Source organism: Alosa sapidissima, chromosome 17, assembly GCF_018492685.1.
Source record: "Alosa sapidissima isolate fAloSap1 chromosome 17, fAloSap1.pri, whole genome shotgun sequence".
NCBI classification, from domain to species: domain Eukaryota; kingdom Metazoa; phylum Chordata; class Actinopteri; order Clupeiformes; family Clupeidae; genus Alosa; species Alosa sapidissima.
This window is the reverse complement of record NC_055973.1, coordinates 5,730,175-5,754,174: the sequence shown is the minus strand read 5'-3', so window position 1 is coordinate 5,754,174 and position 24,000 is coordinate 5,730,175. Positions and strand designations below refer to the sequence as shown.

Sequence of the window (24,000 nt, the reverse complement as noted above, 5' to 3'; positions counted from 1 at the left end):
TTCAGTCACTGAAAACAGTTGATGAGTTCATATTGTTCATATTAATTTGTTTAACAACTGTTCTTGCAGTGTCCCTAAATTTCCCTCAGAACAAATAAGATGTCTGTCTGTTTACAGTCAGTTTCCCGTACAGAGGGCCTCTTATTGTAAGAGCAGAGAAGCCACCCGACAGAAGTCAACAATGAATTGGTGCATGCAATTAAGAGGAAGGGAGAAATATCACACAAGAGGCCATGTAGGGCTTTTCCCCTCTTTCCCTCTCTCTCATACAGTCCCTCTCTCTTATACACTACATACATACATACATACATACATATATATATATATATATATATATATATATATATATATATATATATATATATAAATGGACAATCATTAGCTCCCACATTTGTTATTCACACACTGAATAAGCAACTGCAGTTTGACAGCACCATCCTGTTTAATTCATACAGAGCATGTATTTTTAAAAAAGACTTTAAACACACACTCACACACACAGATGCACATACACACACACCTAGTCTGAAGTGCTGCAGCACTGTGCATGCCTTTTCTCACACAGGAAGTGTGTGTGTGTGAGTGTGTGTGCGTGTGTATGTGTGTGTGTGTGTGTGTGTGTGTGTGTGTGTGTGGATCTTGTCTAGCTCAGCAGCAGCAGAGAGCTCTAATGAGTTGTGTAGGTGTTCTCCGGGGACCTCATTTAGGCTAAAAGCAGACTCGTCACCGCAGAGGAACAATATGACTGCTATTAATCCCGGACTTTCCTTCCTCGGCGAAGGCGGTTCCGTTTGATGCGCAGGACGAGCTGGTTCCATCAGTACAGCACATGCCAACAACTGTCTCATCTTCAAGCCTCTGCCTTCCCTTTGAACTTCACTGGGGATCCCCCTCAGTCTGCAGATGAACCAGCATCGTCTGCTGCACCAATCTCCCTCACGTCTGAGTCAGTGTGGATTACAGAAATTCTCCTTTTTGATTTCATTTTGTAGCATCTCCATTGAATTAAAAAAAAAATCACTCAGTCATTGCTATTTCAGCTACTACTGTTGTTGTTGTTGTTCTCTTCCCTGATATTATTTGATTACTTGACGTTTTGCTGACGACACAACTCTGGTGGGTCTCATCACCAAGGGCTCAATACAGGTTGGAGGTCGACCTTCTGACCACGTGGTGCAGGGACAACAACCTCCTGCTGAACGTCAGCAAGACCAAGGAGATTGTTGTTGACTTCCGGAGAGGTCACACCCAACACCTGCCACTGACCATCGACGGTGCTGTGGTGGAGAGAGTGAGGAGCACCAAATTCCTGGGGGTGCACATCAGTGAAGACCTCTCCTGGACCACCAACACTGCATCACTGGCGAAGAAAGCTCAGCGCCGCCTGTACTTCCTGCAGAAACTCAGGCGAGCAAGTGCTCCACCAGCCATCATGACCACATTCTACCGAGGCACCATTGAGAACATCCTATCAAGCTGTATCGCTGTGTGGGGCAGAAGCTGCACTGAATACAACAGGAAAGCCCTGCAGTGCATAGTGAACACAGCTGGAAGGATTATTGGTGCTTCACTCCCCTCCCTGAAGGACATTTACACCACCCACCTCACCCGCAAGGCGACCACAGTTGTGAGTGATGCAAGTCACCCCGCTCACAATTTGTTTGATCAACTGCCCTCTGGGAAGAGGTACAGAAGCCTGCGCTCCCGCACCACCAGACTCACCAACAGCTTCATACATGTACACCAGGCTGTTAGGATGCTGAACTCTCTCCCCCCTCTCCCCCCTCCACCCTCAGCTACATAACATCCTGGACTTTGGACCCACAATGGCTGCCTTGCACTACTCCACTTGCACACTTGCACACTTTGCAACTTGTTGTTGTTGTCCTGTTGTCCTGAAAACACTTCTGAACACACTTCTGCTGCTCTTACATAACTTGCACCACTATGCCACTTGCATACTTAGGTAAAACAGAACTACCTCAGCCATTTATTGGCCTGACTTTTGCACTATTATATTGACTGTCTGCTGTATGCACAATTGCAAAATTTCAACTCAAATGTTGCTGCTCTTATTTTCTTCATTGTATGTGCCTTCTTATTTTTACTTTTTATATTGTTTACTTGAATGTTATGTTTGTCTGTGGACCTAATTGGTAAAATATGTCTTGTCTCCACCGTGGGATAGTGGGAAACGTAATTTCTATCTCTTTGTATGTCTTGACATGTGAAGAAATTGACAATAAAGCAGACGCAGACTTTGACTTTGACTTTGACTTTGCTTTGGGTAAGAACGTTAGAGCGCAAGAACGTAAGAAAAGCATCTGCCAAATGGGTTAATGAGAAAATGACAAAGTAAATTGAGTTAAATCTGTAGTAAAGAGCACAGGGGAGGGTGTGTGAGGCCATACATCAGACGTACCTTTGATGTCCTTGCCGAAGCCCATGGAGGAGGTGACGGTCTGGCCCTTGCTGTTGGACTTCTCCTTCATGACCTCGTCGTCGCTGGACACGTCGTCGGCAGCGCTGAGCTTTTTCTTCTTCTTCTTGTGGCGCGGCGGAAGCTTCTTGGGGAAGGTGAACATGGGGAAGATGACGAGCAGCATGGCGATGGAGCAGAGCAGGAAGCCACTCCACCTGGGGGGGGAGGTCACAAGCTGAGGATGTGGAGGAATCTCTCACTCACTCACTCACTCACTCACTCACTCACTCACTCACTCACTCACTCACTCACTCACTCACTCACTCACTCACTCACTCACTCACACACACACACACACACACGCGCACACACACGCGCACACACAGTTCTCCATGCACACCGACAACATATTTCATACAACTGTGCACAGACTCCTGTTGTAGGTATTCATAAATACCCACAACACACTATCAACTTGTGTGTGTGTGTGTGTGTGTGTGTGTGTGTGTGTGTGTGTGTGTGCATGTGCATGTGTGTCTGAGAGTGCAATGCTGACACACTCACATGCGTACTCGCGAATACAAACATGGGCCAAAACCAAAAACCTGGCTACAACAAAGCACACACACTCCTCCTGTACAGATGACATGAGTCGACCAATGTGGATCTGCAATGCTTGTACACACACACACACACAAACTCATCATTACACAGGTAAACACACATCATGACACACTGATGGCACTCACTCATACGACACTGACACGTGCACACACACAAACACAATCACAATCACAATCACAGACACAGACACACAGACACACAGACAAATAAAGACCAGCTCACTCACCAGTTGCCCACGAAGCGTGGGTCACTCTGGTCAATGTTGACTATGGTTTTGGGGTCCACGTAGAACCCAATCAGAACTCCGCCAAGCAGGTACCCCGCTGCTGGACCCAGGGCCCCCATCACGTACATGATGGCTGCAAAAAAAAACACACACACACACACACACACACACACACACACACAGATTTTAATTATCAGTTCCAGAATAAGCTCACATCCGTAGATATTAGCCTCCCCCAGGTGCAGGGCAGGCATTTCCGCCTCACCCATGAGGAGAACCAGTGACATTTCTGGGAGCGAGAAAAAGAGACCGACAGACAGAGAGAGACAGAAAGAGAAAGAGCGATACACAGAGAGGGGAGAGTAGAGAGAGAGAAATGCCTCCTCCTTGCTGCTCACTATGTATATTCCTGCCATAAAGAAAGGACATGCTGAGGTGAAATGTATACCACCTAAATAAGAACATACACTCAGCCACATGGACACATGCCCACACAAACAAACAAACACTATAGAAAGCTCCTTTTGAATTTGAATTTCAATTTGAGAGAGAGAGAGAGAAAGAGAGAAATAGAGAGCGAGAGCAAAAGGAGAAGATATTAGCATGGGGCCATGGCTCCCTTTATCTTTCTCTCATCAGGCATCACGGCCCAGTGAGCTCCTCCACTGGACAGAGGAGGAGGAGGAGGAGGAGGAGAGACAAATTAGGAAGATGTGACAGGTGCTTGACACTGTGCTCTTTTACAGGAGGGGAAAGATATGAGCTTGATGCAGAGCAGAGTGGAAAATAAGAACTACTAAAGGGAGAGGTGTGTGTGTGGGGAGGGGGGGGGTGGGGGTTTGTGGGGGCTGTTCTAGTCTCTGTGTGTGTGCGTGTGTGCTCAGCAGGCACCTGGCCACAGTTGCCACAGTACGCTTTTTTGCGTATCTGTGTGATGCACTGAATTTCAGCATTAACCTGGCTTTATGGTCCTGCACAGCCAGCAAGTGTATTTTAATAACCTGCATGTCTGAGTGTGAGCTGACACATTGGGGTTGGAGAGATTCCTGTGTGAGTGTGTGTGTGTGTGTGTGTGTGTGCATGTGTGTGTGCGTGTGTGTGTGTGTGTGTGTGTGTGTGAGTGTGAGTGTGCAACTGTGTGCTTGTGTATCTTTACATGCTTGTATCTGTGGGGGAGTATGAGCGGATGTGTGTATGGTTTCAACAATACTGGCTGAATTACAGCTATTCACAGACAAAAACTCTCTCTCTCTGTCTCTCTCTCTCTCATACACACACACTCTCCTTTACAGTTAATGGACGCAGCAATCTTGGAGATTCGAACTTGGGGTAGTTGGGTTTCGAACGAGCTGACGAGTAGGAATTACGACTTCAGAGGGTGTTCTAACTTCCTGCTCATAACTGGGAGATATGACTGGGAGATACTACTTATGAGTACAACTGGAACAAAACAATACAGCCCTGCCGAGCCTGTGGCCCCTGAGCCACATCCCAAACTCTCAGTGTCACGTGTTTGTGTGTGTATAAGAGAGACATTGTGTGTGTGTTTCAGCAGTGACGGCTGGCTTGGGGCAATACACACACACACACACACACACACACACACACACACACACACACACACACACAGTGCCAGGCTGCGGAGCCCACGCCTGGATGCCCACCGCCAGACCTAATCTGTAATCCCAGTGTCCCAGCTGCCAGGCATAACACCCAGGCCAGGTTATGTAACACAGGGGCACACACACAAACCACACTTTGACTCTGCGAGGTCCTCAAATATGACCACACATATTAAAACAAACACACACTCACAGTTTCAACATCACACACACATGCTCCCATATAACATGGACTATGTAGGTAAGCTGACATGCACAGAACACACAGACCTGCCTCAATAACCACACACACTGTCAAAATAGGTAAACACATAAAAGAAACACACACCGATGCACACACACACACACAAACAAACACACACACTCGCTCTGTAAAACTCACATACGTACACACACACAGACACCAAAACAAAATGTACTATTCCACTAGGCTCACAGACAGACTGGAGACACACACATGCAAATACACACACACACACACACACACACAGAGTCTATGCCAGAGAAGCGGATCAGCGTGTTTGCAGTGCCTTCCATTAATCGGCAGCTCATAACTTCCTGAAGGGCAGCCAGACAGACTGTATGACTTTTCCCCTGTTATCAAAACAGTGAAACATTTCATAATCAGCATAATCAACTATTTCTAAAAATACCAAAAGACTATTTACCAGACACACAACTTCCACACTCTGTTATCCTAATAAACACATGGGAGGAGACACACACACACACACACAGACACACACACAGACACCAGACACACACGCTGGAGACGTCCTATGAGCGGGCGGTGTAGGACATGGCACAGAGACAGAGGAAGAGAGAGAGGGGGGGGGGGGGGGGGGGGGACAAGACACAGAGGCTGGGGTTTGTGGATTGCCTTAGCGAGAGGTTTTCTTCCCAGTGGATATAGCGGATCTCTGTTAAAAAGGAACTAGAGAAAGATGGGCAGAAAAGGGTTAATGAAGATAATGAAGAAAAAGATATTGACCGGCAAGAGAAACAGATAGAGAGAGAGAGAGAGAGAGAGAGAGAGTGAAGGGAAAGAAAGAATGAGTCGGACACTCCAATACAATGAATCATAGTGAGTGCGGAGACCCTGCTGGCATGACCTAAGGCAGTCTTGGTCACATGACCGGACCCTCTCCCGAGTCACACACTCACAGACCTCATCTGTCTTAATCTCCTTCTGCATACCCATTGGAGACACCCACACCAACAACGGGAGCACCTTTGAACAGCAGCAACAAAACACACACACGCACGCACGCACGCACGCACGCACGCACGCACGCACGCACGCACACACGCACACTCCTTTAAAGTTCAAAAAACAGAAAGATGTGAAGGGTAAAACTCTCCTTAACTGTGCTCAGCCATTTGCACTGAATGGGTGAAATGTAGCGGATGTCCTAAAGCTCTGTGTAAGGGGGAAACCCTGCCCACTATGCCCAGCTTTCAGGCTCATAGAACAACACAGAGGAGCAGGGGACTGGTAGAAATAAATATCTATTCAGTCCTTTTTCAATTGGCTAATTAAACACTGTAGTCTCTCTAAAAGCTCTGCAGGGACACTTCACACAAACAGGCACAAACACACACACACACACACACACACACACACACACACACAAACGCATGCACACGCAAGCGCGCGCACACACACACACACACACACACACACACACACACACACACACACACACACACACAGTTGATAAATCCTCTTATCAGGCGAATGCAGTGTGCAGTGTACTGGACCAGAGACCAAAAGCTCACGCATGAACTAAAGGGGGGTGGGGTGGGGGACGTATCCCATTTTCTAAAAAATGAGCCGGTCTTTGAGAGCCCCATCAGAGTATCAGCCATCATCAAAGTAAGTCAGAGTAGCACAGCTCTCTCACCGGGCGGCTCTCTACTGACATAAGAGAGCCTCTGGCCCAAACCTCAGGCCACTGCATCAAAGTGATTTGGCGTGGGATTTTAACAGTGACATACTGTAATCTTTCACACGCACAGATGAGGAGGATGAAGTTATTATGTGTGACCGTAAACTTAGTAGAATATGACCAATAGTCATAAACTTTAATCGGTTGGCAAAGCTAAAAAACACCACAAATACCTGACAAGCAATTTCGATAAAGTGACTTTGGTGTAACAATGTAATCATGTCATGATGGCACCTAAAGACCCACGGCCGAGGGGCGAGCTTGTAAATAAAACAATATCCCCAGTTAGCTTGTGACACTCCACCCCATCTCTGTCCTCCAATCTCATCCAGTGCACTGATGTATTGACCACATGACTCCCCACAGATTAGACTGGAGGTAATCTAGTAGAGTGCCCCGTTGGTTAGGCGTGTCACTGAGAGTCCATGACACCATCACTAAGTGAAATCATCTCATGGCTTTTAACTTAACAGCTCCATAAGAGCCACACTGCATTAGAAATGGAGCAGGACTAACCTCACAAATCCTGGGCAGACATGGTGTGGAGTGTGTTTGACTCTAATGATTGTTAAAAGGCAAGTCTATGATGAAATGATATAAAATATTACTACACCATCCACACACTCAAACCTACTGTATATCCAATACTGGGACCCACAATAACAGATGCCATGTGGGAAACACATGGCAATAACTGGCAAGGTTGAGAACTCCAAATAATGACCTAATCCTGCCAACCCATTTCCCTCAGTCATTTGTTTTATAGCCATAGTGTAAGAATTACTAACATTTCATACTACTCTACCCATAGCCTTACTTAGTGCAAATAGCAAACGTTTAGTACTTTCTATGTACAATATTATTTCTCAAAAACTGTGGTCTGAAGAGGGTAGAAGTTGACAGGCCTGAATGTTTTATCCCACACACATACATATACACACACCCACACACACACACATTCACACTCACACACACACACACACACACACACACACACACACACACACACACACACACACACACACACACACACACACACACACACACCAGATGATTAATGCGGTGGATTCACATCATGACATCGTTCCTGTCTGTTGTTTACTAAAGTGATAAGAAAGTTAGCTGAAAAAGATACTGAGGGAAGTTTGTGAAGTGTTTGTCAGCAGTGTTCTAATTGGCCTGATAGACCAGGGACTGGAGTTACGTAAGAGAAAAATACGCTGACCTCAGGCTAAAACTAAACTGACCAAGTGCCTTTTGTGCACGTTACTGCACAGCACGGATGGATGAGGCATCTGCTTGGAGCGCTCTGGGATAAATCATGCAGCTGTCATTTTAGTCTGACCTTTTCTTTTTCTTTCCATCCTGAAAATGTGACAGGGAAAATGTCCATTAATCACTTAGAGGTGAATGGGATGCAAACACACTCACTCTGTCTCTCACAACACACACACACACACACACACACACACACACACACAAACATACACTCATGCAAAAGGTAACCACAACAAGCATGACCCAAACCATGACCTTTGAAGGGCTAGGCAGGCTATACAGTTTTTAATTAACATCCACGCAAACCTCAGATTAATTAATCTGTCTAGTCGTTTGACAGATGACCACTCCAGTGTCCATCATAAAGACGTGGATGAAGGCACTATCGCTGCCCTCTGTCTAAAGGTCACGCCTGGCTACCTGCATGTATATATTGTCTGACTAACACTGGGTAACAGCGTGCTGTGCCACCCGGCTCCCATTCATCATATTAACGGCGTTATGGTTAACTGAAGGGCGAGACCGCTCATAAAAACCAGACACTCTTCATGAACGTCCTGCCACTTGGCCCAACGCCTAACACACGTGCGCGTGCACGCACACACACACACACACACACACACACCTTGAAGGGCATTAAGAGGCCACAACAGGGCGGGGGGGGAAAACGCTGGCTCGGCAGTCAACCGCAATCGTCACGAGCAACGGCTGGCGTCACAGTGCAACACATCTGGAATCTCAATAAGCGGAGCCCATGCAACACCATTATGCAATGGACCCGCCCCCCCAACGACCACCAATGTCCTCCGACACCCTCAACCCCCTCATGTCCCGTCACGCGTGTGATAAACACGTCCTAGATCACTGCTGCCGCAGTGGAGCACCGAATGCAGTGGTGGCTGTTTATGTTTAAGTGAAGCACTGCGGAGGAGGAATTTATAATAAAAAATTAAAAAAAACACGCCAGCAAAACAAAAGCCCCAAATGAGCCGACAGTACAGCATCAACGGCAGACCATAAAAAGGCCCTATGGGACGCATAAAAAACTCCAAGCAAAGGAGAGCAGATCTGCTGAGAGAGGAGTGAAGCACGCACACACACGCACACACACGCACACACACGCACACACACGCACACACACGCACACACACACACACACACACACACACACACACACACACAAATACCGCAGCCCTCTGCCTCACACCTCAGCACCTGCCAAGGTCATCCTCACCTCGTCACCTCCCTACCCCACCTCTGCGCTGCATGCCCTGACTGACGCGTGCCGTGCTGGAGGCCTGAGCTGAGACACACTGATGGCCTCCCTAAAAGCTGAAGGTGACTGAGAGGAAAGAGGCGCTCTGCACTCTTCATTGATCACTCCCCATTTAGCTCCTCTCCCCAGGACAGCAGCCAGCTTGATATGCTAGGAAGTGCGCAGGCTACTGTATGTTCAGAGGCGTTGAGCAATTATGTGTTCAGGCCATCCTTTTTCAGACCACTTTCAGAAGCACTTTACATTACGAAGACAATTTACAAATTGAATTGCTCAGATTAACATTTGTTTTCTAGCCCTTGAGCCTTAAAAATACCATAAGTGATTCTAACACTTTTTGTCACATTCAGTAAATATCTCCTCATGATCCACTAGCTGTGCTATACACCATCTATTCTAAACATACATACAAACCTCTATTCCTTAAAACCATCCACTTTTATTTCCCAACTTTCTATTCCTTTTATAGTTACATTTTATCCAAAATATTTATTTAAATAATATCTTTTAAATGTGCTATACAAATAAAACCGCCTTGATGACATTTCTGACATATTTTGTGGTAATGAATGTAGCCGATTTCCACCACGGCGTGACAGGTCCAAGGGCAAGCAAACTCATTCAGAGAATGTATGGAGATGGGCAAAAGGCTTATACAACCAGGGGTCCTTTACCTCCTTTGTGACCGTCCTCAGATAACGCCCGTGCTGCCTTGGAAAACCTCTGAGGAATCCACTATGTAAGCCAGTGGAGGATGGGCACTCGCTGTAGAACATACCACAGCTAATGAACTAGCTCCCCAGGGACACAAAACAATTAGTGGAGATTAATTAATTGATTTAATTGTAGGAGGGAAACAGAGTGCAAGAGAGAGAGAGTGGGAGTGAGAGGGTTAGAAAGGGTGGAAAGAGAGAGAGAGAGAAATCGCTCCAGTCCATTTTCACGCATCATCAAATCACCATGGATTGAAAAATAAAAAAACAAAAAAGTGCATAATGTAGAGAGAATAATTCACTTTAACTGAGTGGCCTTGAAACAGTACTGAAAACCAGGCTTGGGATCAAATGGGAAAAAGCCCTCTAAAGTCTGGGCCCAGCTTTGTGGCACTTTTATTTAAGGGCATTTTTTTTTTGTTAGCCTGTCTCCATCCTCCCAAACAGCCAATAAAATATGGCACGGCGAGGTGTGATTCCTCTCCAAGCTCTGGCAGGACACCGTATGCTTTTGAGAATTATGATGCAAACGATTACAATACGATGCTAAAGCACTGAACTGAGGAAAGTTATAATGCACAACCCCACCCCCCAAAAAGGTCTCTCCACACAAAAGTGTTCTTGGGCAAAGTAAAGACTTTCAGGCGAAAGTTTGAGAGAGTTCTGAGGGTTTCAACAAAGACTAGGCCACACAATGCATGCGTTCATCCCAGAATATCATCATGTCCATTCATAAAACAACCCCTACTATCCCTCCCTCTCCTTCCCCAATATATATGTACATTCAGTGGTACACTTACTAGGGGCACAAATGTCCTAAATGCCACTGCCACTGCCGACCAAGAGAGAGAGAGAGAGAGACAGAGAGAAAGAGAAGATGGCTATATAATGGCTGTAACAAATTACATATGCAGCTGGTATACTGAACTAAGTGACCATGGCTGGTGCTCTGTGTGCCTGGATCAATTGGAGCATGTGACCTTGCGCGAGGGCTGGTTGGGAGAGTGGCGTGGGGGAGGGGAGGGCAGCCACAGGGGACAGTAAAATAGGGAATGACGGCATTGTCATGGCAACTTGCTGACACAGCAGTGTCTTCTTACAAGTTCTAACCTTCTAGCTTCCCTCCGGAGAGCAAGAGAGGGCAACAATTGGCGCAGGCCCGGTCACTGTTGACCCCCCTCTCCTCAGTCCCCACCACACTCACACTCGGCCTCATCTGAAGTGACATTCAATCAGGGGTTATTTTCTTCAAACCAGGCGGGCGCTCAGGGGTTGTGTGGGAGCCCTGGGTTTGGTGTGAAGCGTGTGAGAGTCGCCACACCAAGACAAGCTTGTTCCTGTTTGCGCCATCCGGGGAGAAGTGAGTCAGCGGAGGTGTAAATTGTTGATACAAGTGAATCAGTGGCGCTAATGAATAAATCATGAAACGCCAGCTACGCTAAGGCAACACGTTTTTTTTTATTATTTATCTTTTTTTTTCCAAGTGGGATTGAAAAGCGCTGCACTGAACGGCTAGAGGCTAAACCGGAAAGCTGTGGTAACAGATTTACATAACGGCTGATATGAAATGAAAAGCCCTCGTTCTTCTCTCCAGGCTGATGACTCGAGACTTGAAAAAGGATGCCCCCAAAAACTGGAATGACCCCAAAACAAGGCCCTTGGGAATCTCCCTAAAACCACAGGATCACATTACAGGTCAACACAATAACACGTAGATACCATCGCACATCTCTTCCCAGTGTGAGTGGACTGCATTGGAATGGGCAGTACTGTGTAAAAGTATGCAACCCCCGCCCACCCCCCACCCCCCAATCCGGAGAGTAGCTGGATTTCCCACGGGGGGCAGGTGTATCTTTGGGAACTAATGCGCTGCACAGAGGCGCATGGGGGGGCCTCACTGGCCAAAGGGCTGTGGTGATCCATCACACAATGGGAACAGAGTAGCTGACACAGAGACAGACGGAGAGAGAGAGCGCAAAAGAGAGAGAGAGAGAGCGCGAGTGAGAGAGTGAGAGAGAGAGAGAGAGATGATAGAGAGGGATTGAGGGAAAACAAAGTGAAAGAGAGAGAGACAATCAGACATCAGAAAAAAGGGAAAAGGGGAGCAGTTTAGACAAATGGAAAGAGAAGAGAGAAAAAAGAATGATTGTGATTGTGGCAAAACAGATAAGAGAGACAAACGAGAGAGCAAGACAGATCAGACAGGGAAAGAGGGAGTGAGGTGGTGTGAGCTAACAGTGCAAAAGAGGAAAGAGTTTGGGAAAGAGGCAGTGAAATGGGTCCAAAACAGAGAGGAAAAGAAGAGAGAAAGAGAGAGAGAGACAGAGAGAGAGAGAGAGAGAGAGAGAGAGAGAGAGAGAGAGCGCATCAAGGCATTGCTTTACTCAGCAAAACTCAGTCCCAATCCCCTCTCCATCAGGGTCAGAACTGATTAAAAGTTGCAATGTTTTTCATTAACGTTGGCCTGAAACACAATCGCTTTGAGACGAAGGGAGGCCCACACTCTCCCCCTGATACAGTCCACTTGCCAAGGGCCCTGCGGCCCAGGGTGGAGAAAGAGGAGGGGACGTACATAAACACCCCAACCGTCACTAACCACACACACACACACACACACACACACACACACACACACATGTACATACCAAACTCAGACACGTACCACACACATGCTTGTTTACAGACACATGCCACAAAGTTATTTTCCACACACATAACACTCTCTCACACACACACACACGCACTCAGACAGTCAACAAAAACATACAGAAGACAACATGCACAGACAACATCCACAGACAACATACACAGACAAAATCCCATCCACGGTGATGTCAGTAGCTATCTGAGGCCAACGGGTCCTTCAGTACTTTTGAAAGAACAGAGTCAGCAGGTTGTCTTCCTGGACATTAGAGCTCTCCTCTTCCTCCTCCTCCATAACCACCACAGACTCGGCAGAGCAGCAGAGCGCTCCGGTCTACCTCCTTCTGCCCGGCTCCACATCGATCTCCCCTGGGCCTCTGCCGGCAAACTCAAGGAACTGACCTTTTTCCGATGCGCTAACAGAGTTCCGGTTACCTTTACTGAGCAACACACCACATTAAAAAGGACTTTATGGATAAAGGGGGTAGCATTTAAAGAGCGTGTTCTTGGAGCCGCAAAAAGAGCTGTTCTTAAAACTCCCTCCCCACCACTTTTCCATCTAGTATTTAAGCCACATTCCAGAAACTGCTTTCGTACTGCCAAAAAGGAATCCAATTAAAAAAAAAATCCTCCAAGTGGCAAAAGATGTTATGCTACAGCAAGCGCAAAACTTCCGTATGGGTGAGCATGTGTCGCTGCATCTCACTTGGCTAGCACACTGCACCCAAATACAACTCAATGAGTCTAGTCTCAGCAGATCATTAAGAGCAAGGTGAGCCAGGCGCATGCCAGCAGCTTCCCTGGGGAACAGGTATGTCAGAATGCGCTCGGCAGCGATTCTCGCCGCGCTGTCAGTCGACCGGTCAACCGGTCAACACTGGCCAAGTTTGACTTCTAGAGTTTCTTCACAGCAAATGTGGGCTACTGGAGGGAAGGGACGGGACAAGCGATGCACTGCACGGGCGATGCAGGTCCACCTGATAGTTTCACAAGGGCCATAAAGAGCCTAAAGGATATGTCCCCTATGAGCGAGTAAATGTGTGTGTATGTGTGGAAGTAGGGCACTGCAGTCACTTTTCATCCAAGTCACTTCACTTCTTAATACTGAGAGAGAGTGAGAGAGAGAGAGAGAGAGAGAGAGAGAGAGAGAGAGAGAGAGAGAGAGAATACAAATAACATAAAATAGATAGAGAGAATACAAATAACAGGATAAAATACAATTCTGCACCAGTCCAGTACTAGCTGGTTTACTTGCTCACACTGCATCAGCTCTCTAGCAGTTATACTCAAAGGGAGTGTTTTGCATCTGCTCATTTACAGAGCCAGAGCATGTCCAGACGAGTGGTCATCAATCAACCCCCCCCCTCCCCCAAACACACATACACATACACACACACACAGACACACACACACGCGCACACACAGACACACACAAAAACACACACACTCCCTTTGGCCTCTAACCTGCTGCTCCCTCCCCCTGCAGACGTGGCTCTGACAGCTGCTGCTCTGGATGCGTTGGAGGCCCTGGACGCATGCCTGCAGCCTCTCACTGAACAAAGGCCTTCAAGTTCTGACTGTGTGTGTGATACCAATGAGGAGAGACCTGACAACTGCTAGATGACTCAGATGACTCAGAGGGATTTTGAGGTTTTTAGATTTTTTTAGGGATTCATCAAATGTTAATCTACTTTGGTTTTGGTTATATTCTCTATGATCAGGATGTTTTTTTTCTTCTTCTTCTGGTGCTGTGGAATTACATCTGCCTGCCAAGACTAAGTAACGGCAATACTGTCAACCAATAACTTGAATTGTGAGAAAAAAAGAGTAACAGAAAATGCTGCAGGCAACACCAGTGCCAGCGTAAGGTAGAATGGAGGCCTTTGGTTTTCATACTCTGGCACCACCACACAGTATGTATTCCTACCGACAACATATAATTAATACCTTACCTCTGGTGTGAGTTTGTGTTTTTGTCATTCATTTAGCCTCTAAACTTCTATTTCACTGACTATTTCACTACTATCACCGAGCCTTCAACTGACGAATCCCAAATTCCAACACCTATGAACAGCTAGGCCTTTATTTGACAGCCGTGTGTGTGAAATGCAAGGTGAAATCTGGCTCTCCGCAATTCCTAAAGGGTTTGCCAGTACAGAGCAAGAACGCTAAAATGTTTTAATCGCATCAAACATTTATGAAGAGTGCTCCGAGGAGTAAATAAAATATTTAGACAACAAGAACGAGCAGGCCGGGGGAAGTTGAGTTATTTATGGAGGTGGTTCCTCCAACGGTTTGGTGGAGAGGCACTAAAGCACGGATTGGTAAAACATTGACGCGGTCAATGAAAACAGGTGTTTTTATCTTTTCTTAAATAACTTTCACTGTCAAAGAACACAAAGATCTCAATGGCATGAACGAGGCATACAGCCATCAGACTGAAGCTAGTTCAACATCACAACATCACATGCAAACACTGTAGTCAGCACTTTTTGTGCATATTCATAACGTTTTTCTGAGGTATCGTTCCTAGTAATCGGGCTGGGAGTTGAGTCTTTGGAAATAAGAGTGGGTTTTTTAGAAAATAAGAGTATGTTTTGGGTGTGTTCTATAGTAAGATTGATGTCATGATGTTTGCTTTAGATGTCCGCCAGGTAGGGGCGGTGTGCCCGTTTGCGGGAGTTTGGAATTCGCCGGCATCGGCGGAAGTAATTAGTTAATTGGCCATTTAATCGCCGGCTTTTCTCTATGTAGGGGTTCGAAGTTTTATGTCGTGTGGTAAGGGGCTGTTGTGAGCCCTGCGGTCAGGTAGTGGCATGTAGCCTAGCCATGAGAGACCTTTAAATATACGTGTCTGTTAAATGTTTTGTTTGTCATTTTCTTTTTACCTCATGTCAGGTGCGACAGAGTGTCGGATAGGAATTATGGACTGTATCTTAATTATTTTGTCACGTTGTAAATAAAACACCGTGGGTCCTCTTAAACCTGCTGTCTCGGACCGATTTCTCCTTGACCACTCGGGCATCCTACTACAGTGGCGCTATTCTCAGCAGTCAAGGGGATTCACAGGGCAGGCTGTGTAGCTGAGCCCAGAGCAGAATGAGCACGTCAAGGCTTCTGTCAGGGTCCTGCTGACTCCATTCAGCGGTTCTGCTGAGTCCACCGCTAGCATATGGCACCGGTGCCCACGCAGTCAGTCGGCAAACTCCAAAGGCCACAAATCTAAAAAGCTACTGCTGACATCCAAATTCACTCCGACTGACCGACACAGCTTCGGCTGCCGTCAACAAAAGAAGCCTGCAGCGGGGGGGGGGGGGGGGGGGGGGGGCAATTATGTGTGACCACCGCACTGCATTTTCCCACTCTGAAACGACACAGGTGAAACTGCAGCGCCTTACCTCCTGTGCTTATTCTAATCTGCATAGTGGGCTAATTCATCTTCCAGATGTCTCTGAGTGTCAGTGTCTGGAGGTTAAAAGGATTCATGGTGGACATAAAAATCAACCTGCCAAATGAACATGAAGACACAGCTTGGAGTTATTCATGAGCCCTTTTCTTTAGGCCTTTTTTTTTATATCCTCTCTGTCGACATAACGATGATCAATAGTAGTCCACACAAATACACTACCAAATTTACTGTCGATACAATTTCTCACACAGCGTAATCTTTGCAGGTATGCATTTGTGGCAGGCCAAATTAATATCTCCACTTCATCAAACTAAACCAATAAATGTTCAGCAGAGAAGCCGAAGCCCAGTTACAAGATGGATGTCCAGCACTCTCCCCTGAGCTGCAACCTATCCAATAAAAGCCAAATACAATGAAGGTGAATGGCTCAGTACAGAAAGAGTCACAAATCATGCCAAATCTGATACTGCCATCACATACACCCATAGGCGTGGTATTGCTATAGACTAAATTCAGGTACAACTCAATAAACACAGACAAAGACAGACCGCAAACTACTCCATCATGAAGGATACTTGGACAGAGTACTTGAATATTTGTTTGAGTTTTAGTTATTCAGATGTAGTGGGGAAGTATCATAAGATTACGTGTTTGTGGTGCTCTTCAGGAATGCAGTCAGCTCTTATATATATTTTTTTTTATTATTATTTTTCTCCTGTTTAGATAACAAGTGCATTTCCAATCACCTCTTCTCAACTGTGAGAGCTAAACCAATGGGGAATCCTCCTGCGAAGCTGGAAATGTTCTTAAAGGATGCAGACCTACTGCCCTTCCTAACCTGTTTTTCTCCCTCTCCGCGTCTCTCCACCTTAAACCCAGAGGCTCACATATTAAGCGCTTTCAGATATAACCTCTGGAGTATATGAGGAGGTTTGTCAAACGGAGGTCCTACCCTTCGGATGATTCAGATATGATGCTAACCTGCGGACCTAATACTGACCTTATACGGACGTATGTGTGAACGACATACACGCACATTACAGAATCTCCGTGTGGTTGTCGAGTGAGGGGTGGGGGCTTGTAGAGTTCACAAGATGCGAGATATGACGCAGAATATATGCTGCCGCTGCCTGTCACAGCTGCTTTTTATTTACAAAGTGTAGCCTATGCATTATGTTGGCTAAAGAAGAGAAATCTATTGTCCATAGGCTAATACTTGAAGTAGGCTAGTCACGTAAGTGCGCACTTGAAATTGACCTAGCCTACAGTATTTGTATGTGTGCTTCAAATAAACACATTTATCTGTTTTCAACGTTATGTACCAGAATTAGCTATAGAACCCCAAATCTGGTTTGCGTTGGAGAGAGCATGCACAAACTTTATGGTAGGCTACCAGCCAATTCAGTAGGCTAACTCAAGACTTCAAGATCATACAACGTTTTTAAGCAACAAACAAAATACTAACATCAATAACAGTGAAGTTGTTCATTTTTTCATGGTTTATTTTTTCCAAAAGCATCCTCTCCCCATGTGTCGCATTTACGTAAGGAGCTTGGAACAAAGTTGGGTTTACTTCGTTTTCATTTTCTCTAGGCATATGTGCTCAGCAAATACCAGCGATCTCAGCAGGTCATGAAGGCTATCAATGAACAGAAAACCTAACAATGGCTAACAATTTATTAAATACTCCTGTTATTGTCGTCAACGACGTCGCTGTAGGCTACTGCCTTTTCAGCACCTTCTGCTTATGATGATTCAGTCTTCTGAATTCGTTTGTCCTTGCCATGCAGTTGTAGGCTAACGTGTCTCTAACGTTCCCTTCAGGTGTTCTATCAAAATGTTGTATGCCCTCATGGACAGTAGCTCAGTGATGTCTGCATCTTTCCAGGTCGGAGATTTTCTGGACAGCATGCCACTCCATCATAACACTGGCATTTAAGTCAGATCTAACCACATGGACGCACGAAAGAAACGTCACCAACACGCCCTCTCACTAGGTGTGAATTTTAACCGCATGTTCTACTCCTCGTTCAGACACAGCACATTTACATAATGTCCGGAGGAAATACTAGGGGGGGAGTAGTATAAACACCGGGTAAATTCGGACTTCCATATGACCGGTTATGTCGTTCAGATATACGGCCCCACCGTTTAACATCGGCAGAACCTCCGGTCTTACACGTATGTCTGAAAGCGCTGATTGACTTTCAGGCTCAAGCTCAGACTTGACACAACTCTGCTGAGACATTCTCTCTCCTGCCTTCTCTTCCTCTCCAACCCACCCACTCTTTCTCTCTCTCTTTCTCACTCTCTCTTTCTATCTCTTTTTCTATCCTTCTGGCATGGCCTGCAAAGCGAGTAAAACATGAGGGAAAGAGAGGCGAGAGAGACTACCCCCACATATGACCCCCACTGCACCTTATGCCGTGCTGTGCTGAAGAACTAAGTAACTAAGTGCTACGAGGGCTTTTTCCCTCCCTTTGCTTCTTTGCTTCTTTGCTTCTCCTCAATCCCCCCCCCCCCCAATCATTCTTCAACCTCATGAGCTGCCGCTAATTCTGCTGACCAGCTTCAGACGCAATACTGCTGTTGTCCCCCCCAGTGAGTAATTGCCACCCCTGTGCTATTTGCCTGCTTCTCTCCTTCATGATATTTATTGCCTTGCTAAGAGGCAAAACCAGGTTTCCATTCTGGCCTTTTGTTGTCCCCCACACTGCAATTCCAGGGGCTAGGCAGGCAGGCACAACTGTGTCAGGATTTACATGATCAAAATCCATTCAGGTACACAAGGGCGCAATCCGTGTAATTAATGCAATGAGGTTTCCACATGCCTGCCCTGTAGAGCTTGTTACTGTTGCCATTTTTCTGTAGCTCATTGTAATCCTGTCTGCATGGCAGTGCCAATGGGGAGCAAGAGAAGTGGGACATGAACGTGGCCGGCCCCGAATGAAGTAATCACCCCAGTTATATCTACCCCCCCCCCCCCCCCCCCACCCCCACCAGCCTCCTAACCACTCTACCAGCCCCTCCTTCCGTACAGCCTGTGTTACAGTGTTCCAGTTTCGGGAGTGGAGCAGTGAGAGAAAAGTTAAGAGTGTGTGTGCACATCAAACAGACATTGCAGAGCACAGGTATCGAAATGTCCTCTCGTGGTTCTTTACGTGTTCAAACAAGAAACCCTCTAGAAGTCATCCATCCATTTGTAAATGGGAAACAAACAAGGTCGGCTCAGCCCAAGCCCATCTGTGATTCAGCATCCTCATGGGACCTCGAGAGAAAACTCTGATTCTTTGACCGTTGGTTTGGCCACAGACTGCCCAGCTAGCTAGCTGCCTCCATGTGCTGAGCTGATCAAAGCACTAACTGGCTTAGCACAGGAATGCTATTAAAAAAGAAAGGGCCCGAGAAAAATGTGCTAATCCTTTTGTAGCTCCCCTGTGACAGACAGACGTCCAGTGCGCCAGGTCAGAGGCCTGCTGAGTCTCTCTCTCTCTCTCTCTCTCTCTCTCTCTCTCATATATATATATATATATATATCCTCACTGCCTATCTCTTTCTCTAAATCTTCTGATAGTGTGTCCTCATCACAAAGCAGATATACGGTATGGTGGTTGGAATAAACCAAACATGACAGCAGCAGTGGACAAGAGAGCTGTGAAGTATCAGCCCAAAAGCACACAAATGTGAGAAGAGGGGAGGGAGAGACAAAGGGCAGCTAAAAAATAATACAAAAAACAGCAAAGTGAATATCGTTTACATTTTCCCTCTCTGCTTCCAGTACTGTCTACTCGTCTATCTCTGATTCATCTCTCCTCTAGCACAGTCTGTTCATCATTCTCTCTCTTCTTTCTACACAACTCTGCTGTCCCCCTTTCTCTCTCTATTTGCTTTCCCTCCCTCCCTGTCTTCTCTCTCTCTCTCTCTCTCTCTCGCTCTCATTTGTTCATAAAACACTATGATCCTCTCTTTTCCGATTCCTCTCTCCGTCCCTCCCTCGTCTGCTGTGAGCCCCACAGAGAGATGCAGTCAGTGGCAGCTGCAGCAGGGGCGGATTTGTTCTCCCTAACAGAACGCCATGCAGAACATGATGCGGAACAGTGCCGCACGCACACGCTGGCCTGGGGGAACCGGGGAGACACCCTGCCATGGCTCAGTGAACACTGCGTACCACAGGACACAAGCAAGAACACAAGGAGCACACTGGTCTTCCAACCACACACACACACACACTCAATGAACACAGTCAGCACATCAGATTTCATATCATAACACACACACTACCACTCACCAAAAACCCAAACAGCACATACTGCTCCTCATCAGAACACACACACACACACACACTCAATGAACACAGTCAGCACATGAGATTTCATATCAGAACACACACACTACCACTCACCAAAAACCCAGACAGCACATACTGCTCCTCATCAGAACACACACACATATAACACACACACACACACACACACACACACACACACACACACACACACACACACACACACACACACACACACACACACACACACACACACACACACGTTCTCTTGAATGTGGCTTCTGCATTAGACTGTGTTGTCTTGCCTTGTTCAGGTCAGTTTGGCTCTCTCTGAAACATGGTGATGTTGCACACAAGTGCATCATGTTTATGAAATGTCTTTGCTACAAACCACATATAAGCACACTCTCCATTGACTGCATTCGTCACTGTGTGACGTCAGCTTGGCTCTACCAAGATATTCTCAACCATTCCAAACTTTGTCATCAATAAGAAGAAGCAATAATTGTGGGAAGCCAGATATTATGTGAAAAGGTCCATACAGACCATTCAGATCAAGCCATGACCAAACTCTACCTTCTACGATAATCATGGTTAGATCTACCTCGCAACCGTGAGTGAGTAATTCCTAAATCTACTTCCATATGCACAGCCTCCATAGCCTGGAAAATCCAGACCCTGATAATCTAGAAAGATTAAGGGTCTGGCAAAGAGCAATGTAATTGCCCAACTCGAGGGGCGGCAACAAGCATACATTTAAAAATCTCACTGCACGCAATTTGATAACACTAGACCATGTTTACTCTGAATGATTTCGGACTTTGACGCAATCGGATAACACTACGACCAATGTGTACTGTCCTCCAACGTTGCAGCGCCGTCTTCATCAGTTTAGCAGGTTTCCCGGAATGCAAGGGGAAAAAGTAACGTGCATCATTGCTCTTTGCCAGAGTGTCTCGCAAAGATAATTCCATTGTGCTCTGGATTTCCAGGGTACAGTTCCACTCATTTGCATATAAATGCTTTTATGTGCTGGAATACATTAGTCAGGAAAGACTCACTAATGCACTCAGAATAGGTTGTAAAAGTAAATATGTGGAGAAAACCTACACATTTCTAAACCTCCTTTGCAGGTCTAAATACTTCATTCATTCATTTGGCAGCAGACCCTTGCATTGTGTTTCTGAGAGAGAGACAGACAGGGAGAGAGAGAGAGAGAGAGAGGGAGAGAGAGTGTGTGTGTGTGTGTAAGAGAGAGAGGTAGTGGGAAAGAGAGAGACACTGGCATGTAAACAAAACATGCACACTCAAAAAAAAAAGAAAAGACACCCCCGCTGCTCTGCATCCTCGACCGCCATCACCCAGAGCAGCGCAGGGATGACTCAGGCCTGTCCAGACCCTGGGCAAACAGGAGATGTGAGGGGAGGGGAGGCGAGGAGGAGAGGGCAGTCTGTCGTGACTGCAGCATTTGACTGCAGACTCGTGCTTGGGAATGATAACGCATCCGTGTAAAGACCCGAGCTGGTCGCGTTCCAGTTAGTCAACAAGTTGTGAGAACAATGCTACCGTTTGTTAGCAAAACTGTCTGCTGTTAGCAATTGTTACCAGATATAGCAATACCAGTTTGTAACAAAGCATTACACAATATTTTACACAAACAAACGTCATAGCAACTAGCAACACAACGCAACGATCGGTAATCCAACAATAGCGACAGATAGAAGTTGGATAATATTGTTTCTACAACGATTTAATGAGACACAAAACAGACAGACCCGCTAATAAACAGAGTATCTACGCCTCGCATTTATTGTTATGGGTGCAACCATCTTGGAATTTTGAACTCGGGGTACTCTGGGTTCGAACGAGCGGAAAGAGTCAGGATACAATTTCAGGGGGCGTTCCTTTTTGTTTCCAGTTAGCAGCTCGGGCAAACCACTCGTTGACCGACAGTGGTGGACAAATGGAATGCGGCATTTGTTCTGCCAGGCTAAGGAGGCCACAGGGACAGCTGCAGCCGTTGCTGCTAGTGGTGGCTGGCCCACTGCTGCCTTTGCACGCACGTCAGAAATGCCTTCAGCCTGACCCACTGCTCTGAGCTTGGGTGGGTTGTGTGTGTGTGTGTGTGTGTGTGTGTGTGTGGATGGGGGGCTTTGGAGGGTGAATTCTGCTCTCTGGAGAATTCTCTCATCAGAGACGCCACCGGGTCCCAGGGCCCCCCTGGACAGACCTAAACGAGCGGCCCATAGAGGGCCATCTGGTGCGAGGGGCAATGCAGGGTACTGGGCTAATGAGAGAAGAGACCTAATTGCATTAGCAGCCTGGAGCGACCCCGAACGACCAGCGGGCCATGACTGGGCTGGGGTGGTGTAGTTGTATTAGTGTGTGTGTGCATGCATGTGTGTGTGTGTGTGTGTGTGTGTGTGTGTGTGTGTGTGTGTGTGTGTGTGTGTGTGTGTGTGTGTGAAGGGTGTTTTGTTTGTGGGTGACTCACACCTGCAGCTCCTGTCCGATCTCCAGCAACAACAGGGAGTTTGAAAACCTACAGGGTGTGATTAGAGTAGCTGGTGTGCCCCAACACTAACTCACCGCTCCACAAAAGAAAGAAGTCCATTACCACCGTGCCGATGCCACCAGAACTCATTTCACACCATTCTTCAACACGCAAATCAGCAATAGCAGCAACTGCAGCTGAGGCTTTGACTCAAGGGGGTCGATTTCAACTTAGCTTTGAAAGTAGGGGGGGGGGGGGGGGGGAAATGTTTCAGACAATGCACATAAGGGTCTCTGGAACACTGTCAATAGGTCATACCAGAATTTCACAGCAAGATGCAAGCCCCCAACACACACACACACACACACACACACACACACACACACACACACACACACACACACACACACACACACATCAAAGTGCTGGAAGGCACAAACACACACACACACACAAAGCAAAACAAAGCAGTCTCAGTGTGCCGTTTTTGAAACCACACTCTAGGCACAAGAGCTCAGCCAGCTTTCCTCAGCAGCTGCCTCCTCCACCACAGTCACTTAGAGGAGCTCTCTCAACCAAACACAAAAAAGAACGAAAGAAAAACAAAAGAGGAAAAAACCCAGACAGATAGACAAATAGAACATCAGGAGTTAAGCTTAAGCAGGGATTTTAGTTCATTATGAATCCCACAGCCATGCAACAGGGACTCTCTCTCTTTCTCTCTCTCTCTCTACATAAGGGTGTTCAAGAGGTCCATTACTTGCTGTATTTAACACCAAAAGCCCCTGTGGAAAAGGAAGGCTTTTGTATTCTCTCTTTTGTACTGCTGGCAATCTCTCCACTGGAGCTGTGTTTTCAGTCATACATTTGGTGCTCATTTTCCTTATTAACAAGCGGACCTGCAGTCTCACGCTACCTCACACAATTAGCTGATGAAATACCTTAATCGCTTCAAATAAACACGGCGCGGCTACACAGAGGAACATAATCTAAGGGTGGTCAAACCTCTGTGGGGCTCTGGTAAGAACAATGTGAAAAATGAAAACAACGTCTGGTGCC

The 24,000-nt window shown here is 46.5% G+C and overlaps 1 protein-coding gene across 1 annotated transcript in view; it reads right to left on the bottom strand.

The window, feature by feature from the left end:
- The window catches only part of LOC121688031 (solute carrier organic anion transporter family member 5A1), a 54,150-nt gene that overhangs the window by 20,001 nt on the left and 10,149 nt on the right, over positions 1–24,000 (bottom strand). Inside the window, exons 3-4 of the mRNA XM_042067334.1 lie at positions 3,273–3,405; positions 2,423–2,637 (exon numbers count right to left, since the gene is read on the bottom strand). Of these exons, the coding sequence (XP_041923268.1) occupies positions 2,423–2,637; positions 3,273–3,405 (348 nt within the window). The remainder of the gene's footprint in view (positions 1–2,422; positions 2,638–3,272; positions 3,406–24,000) is intronic.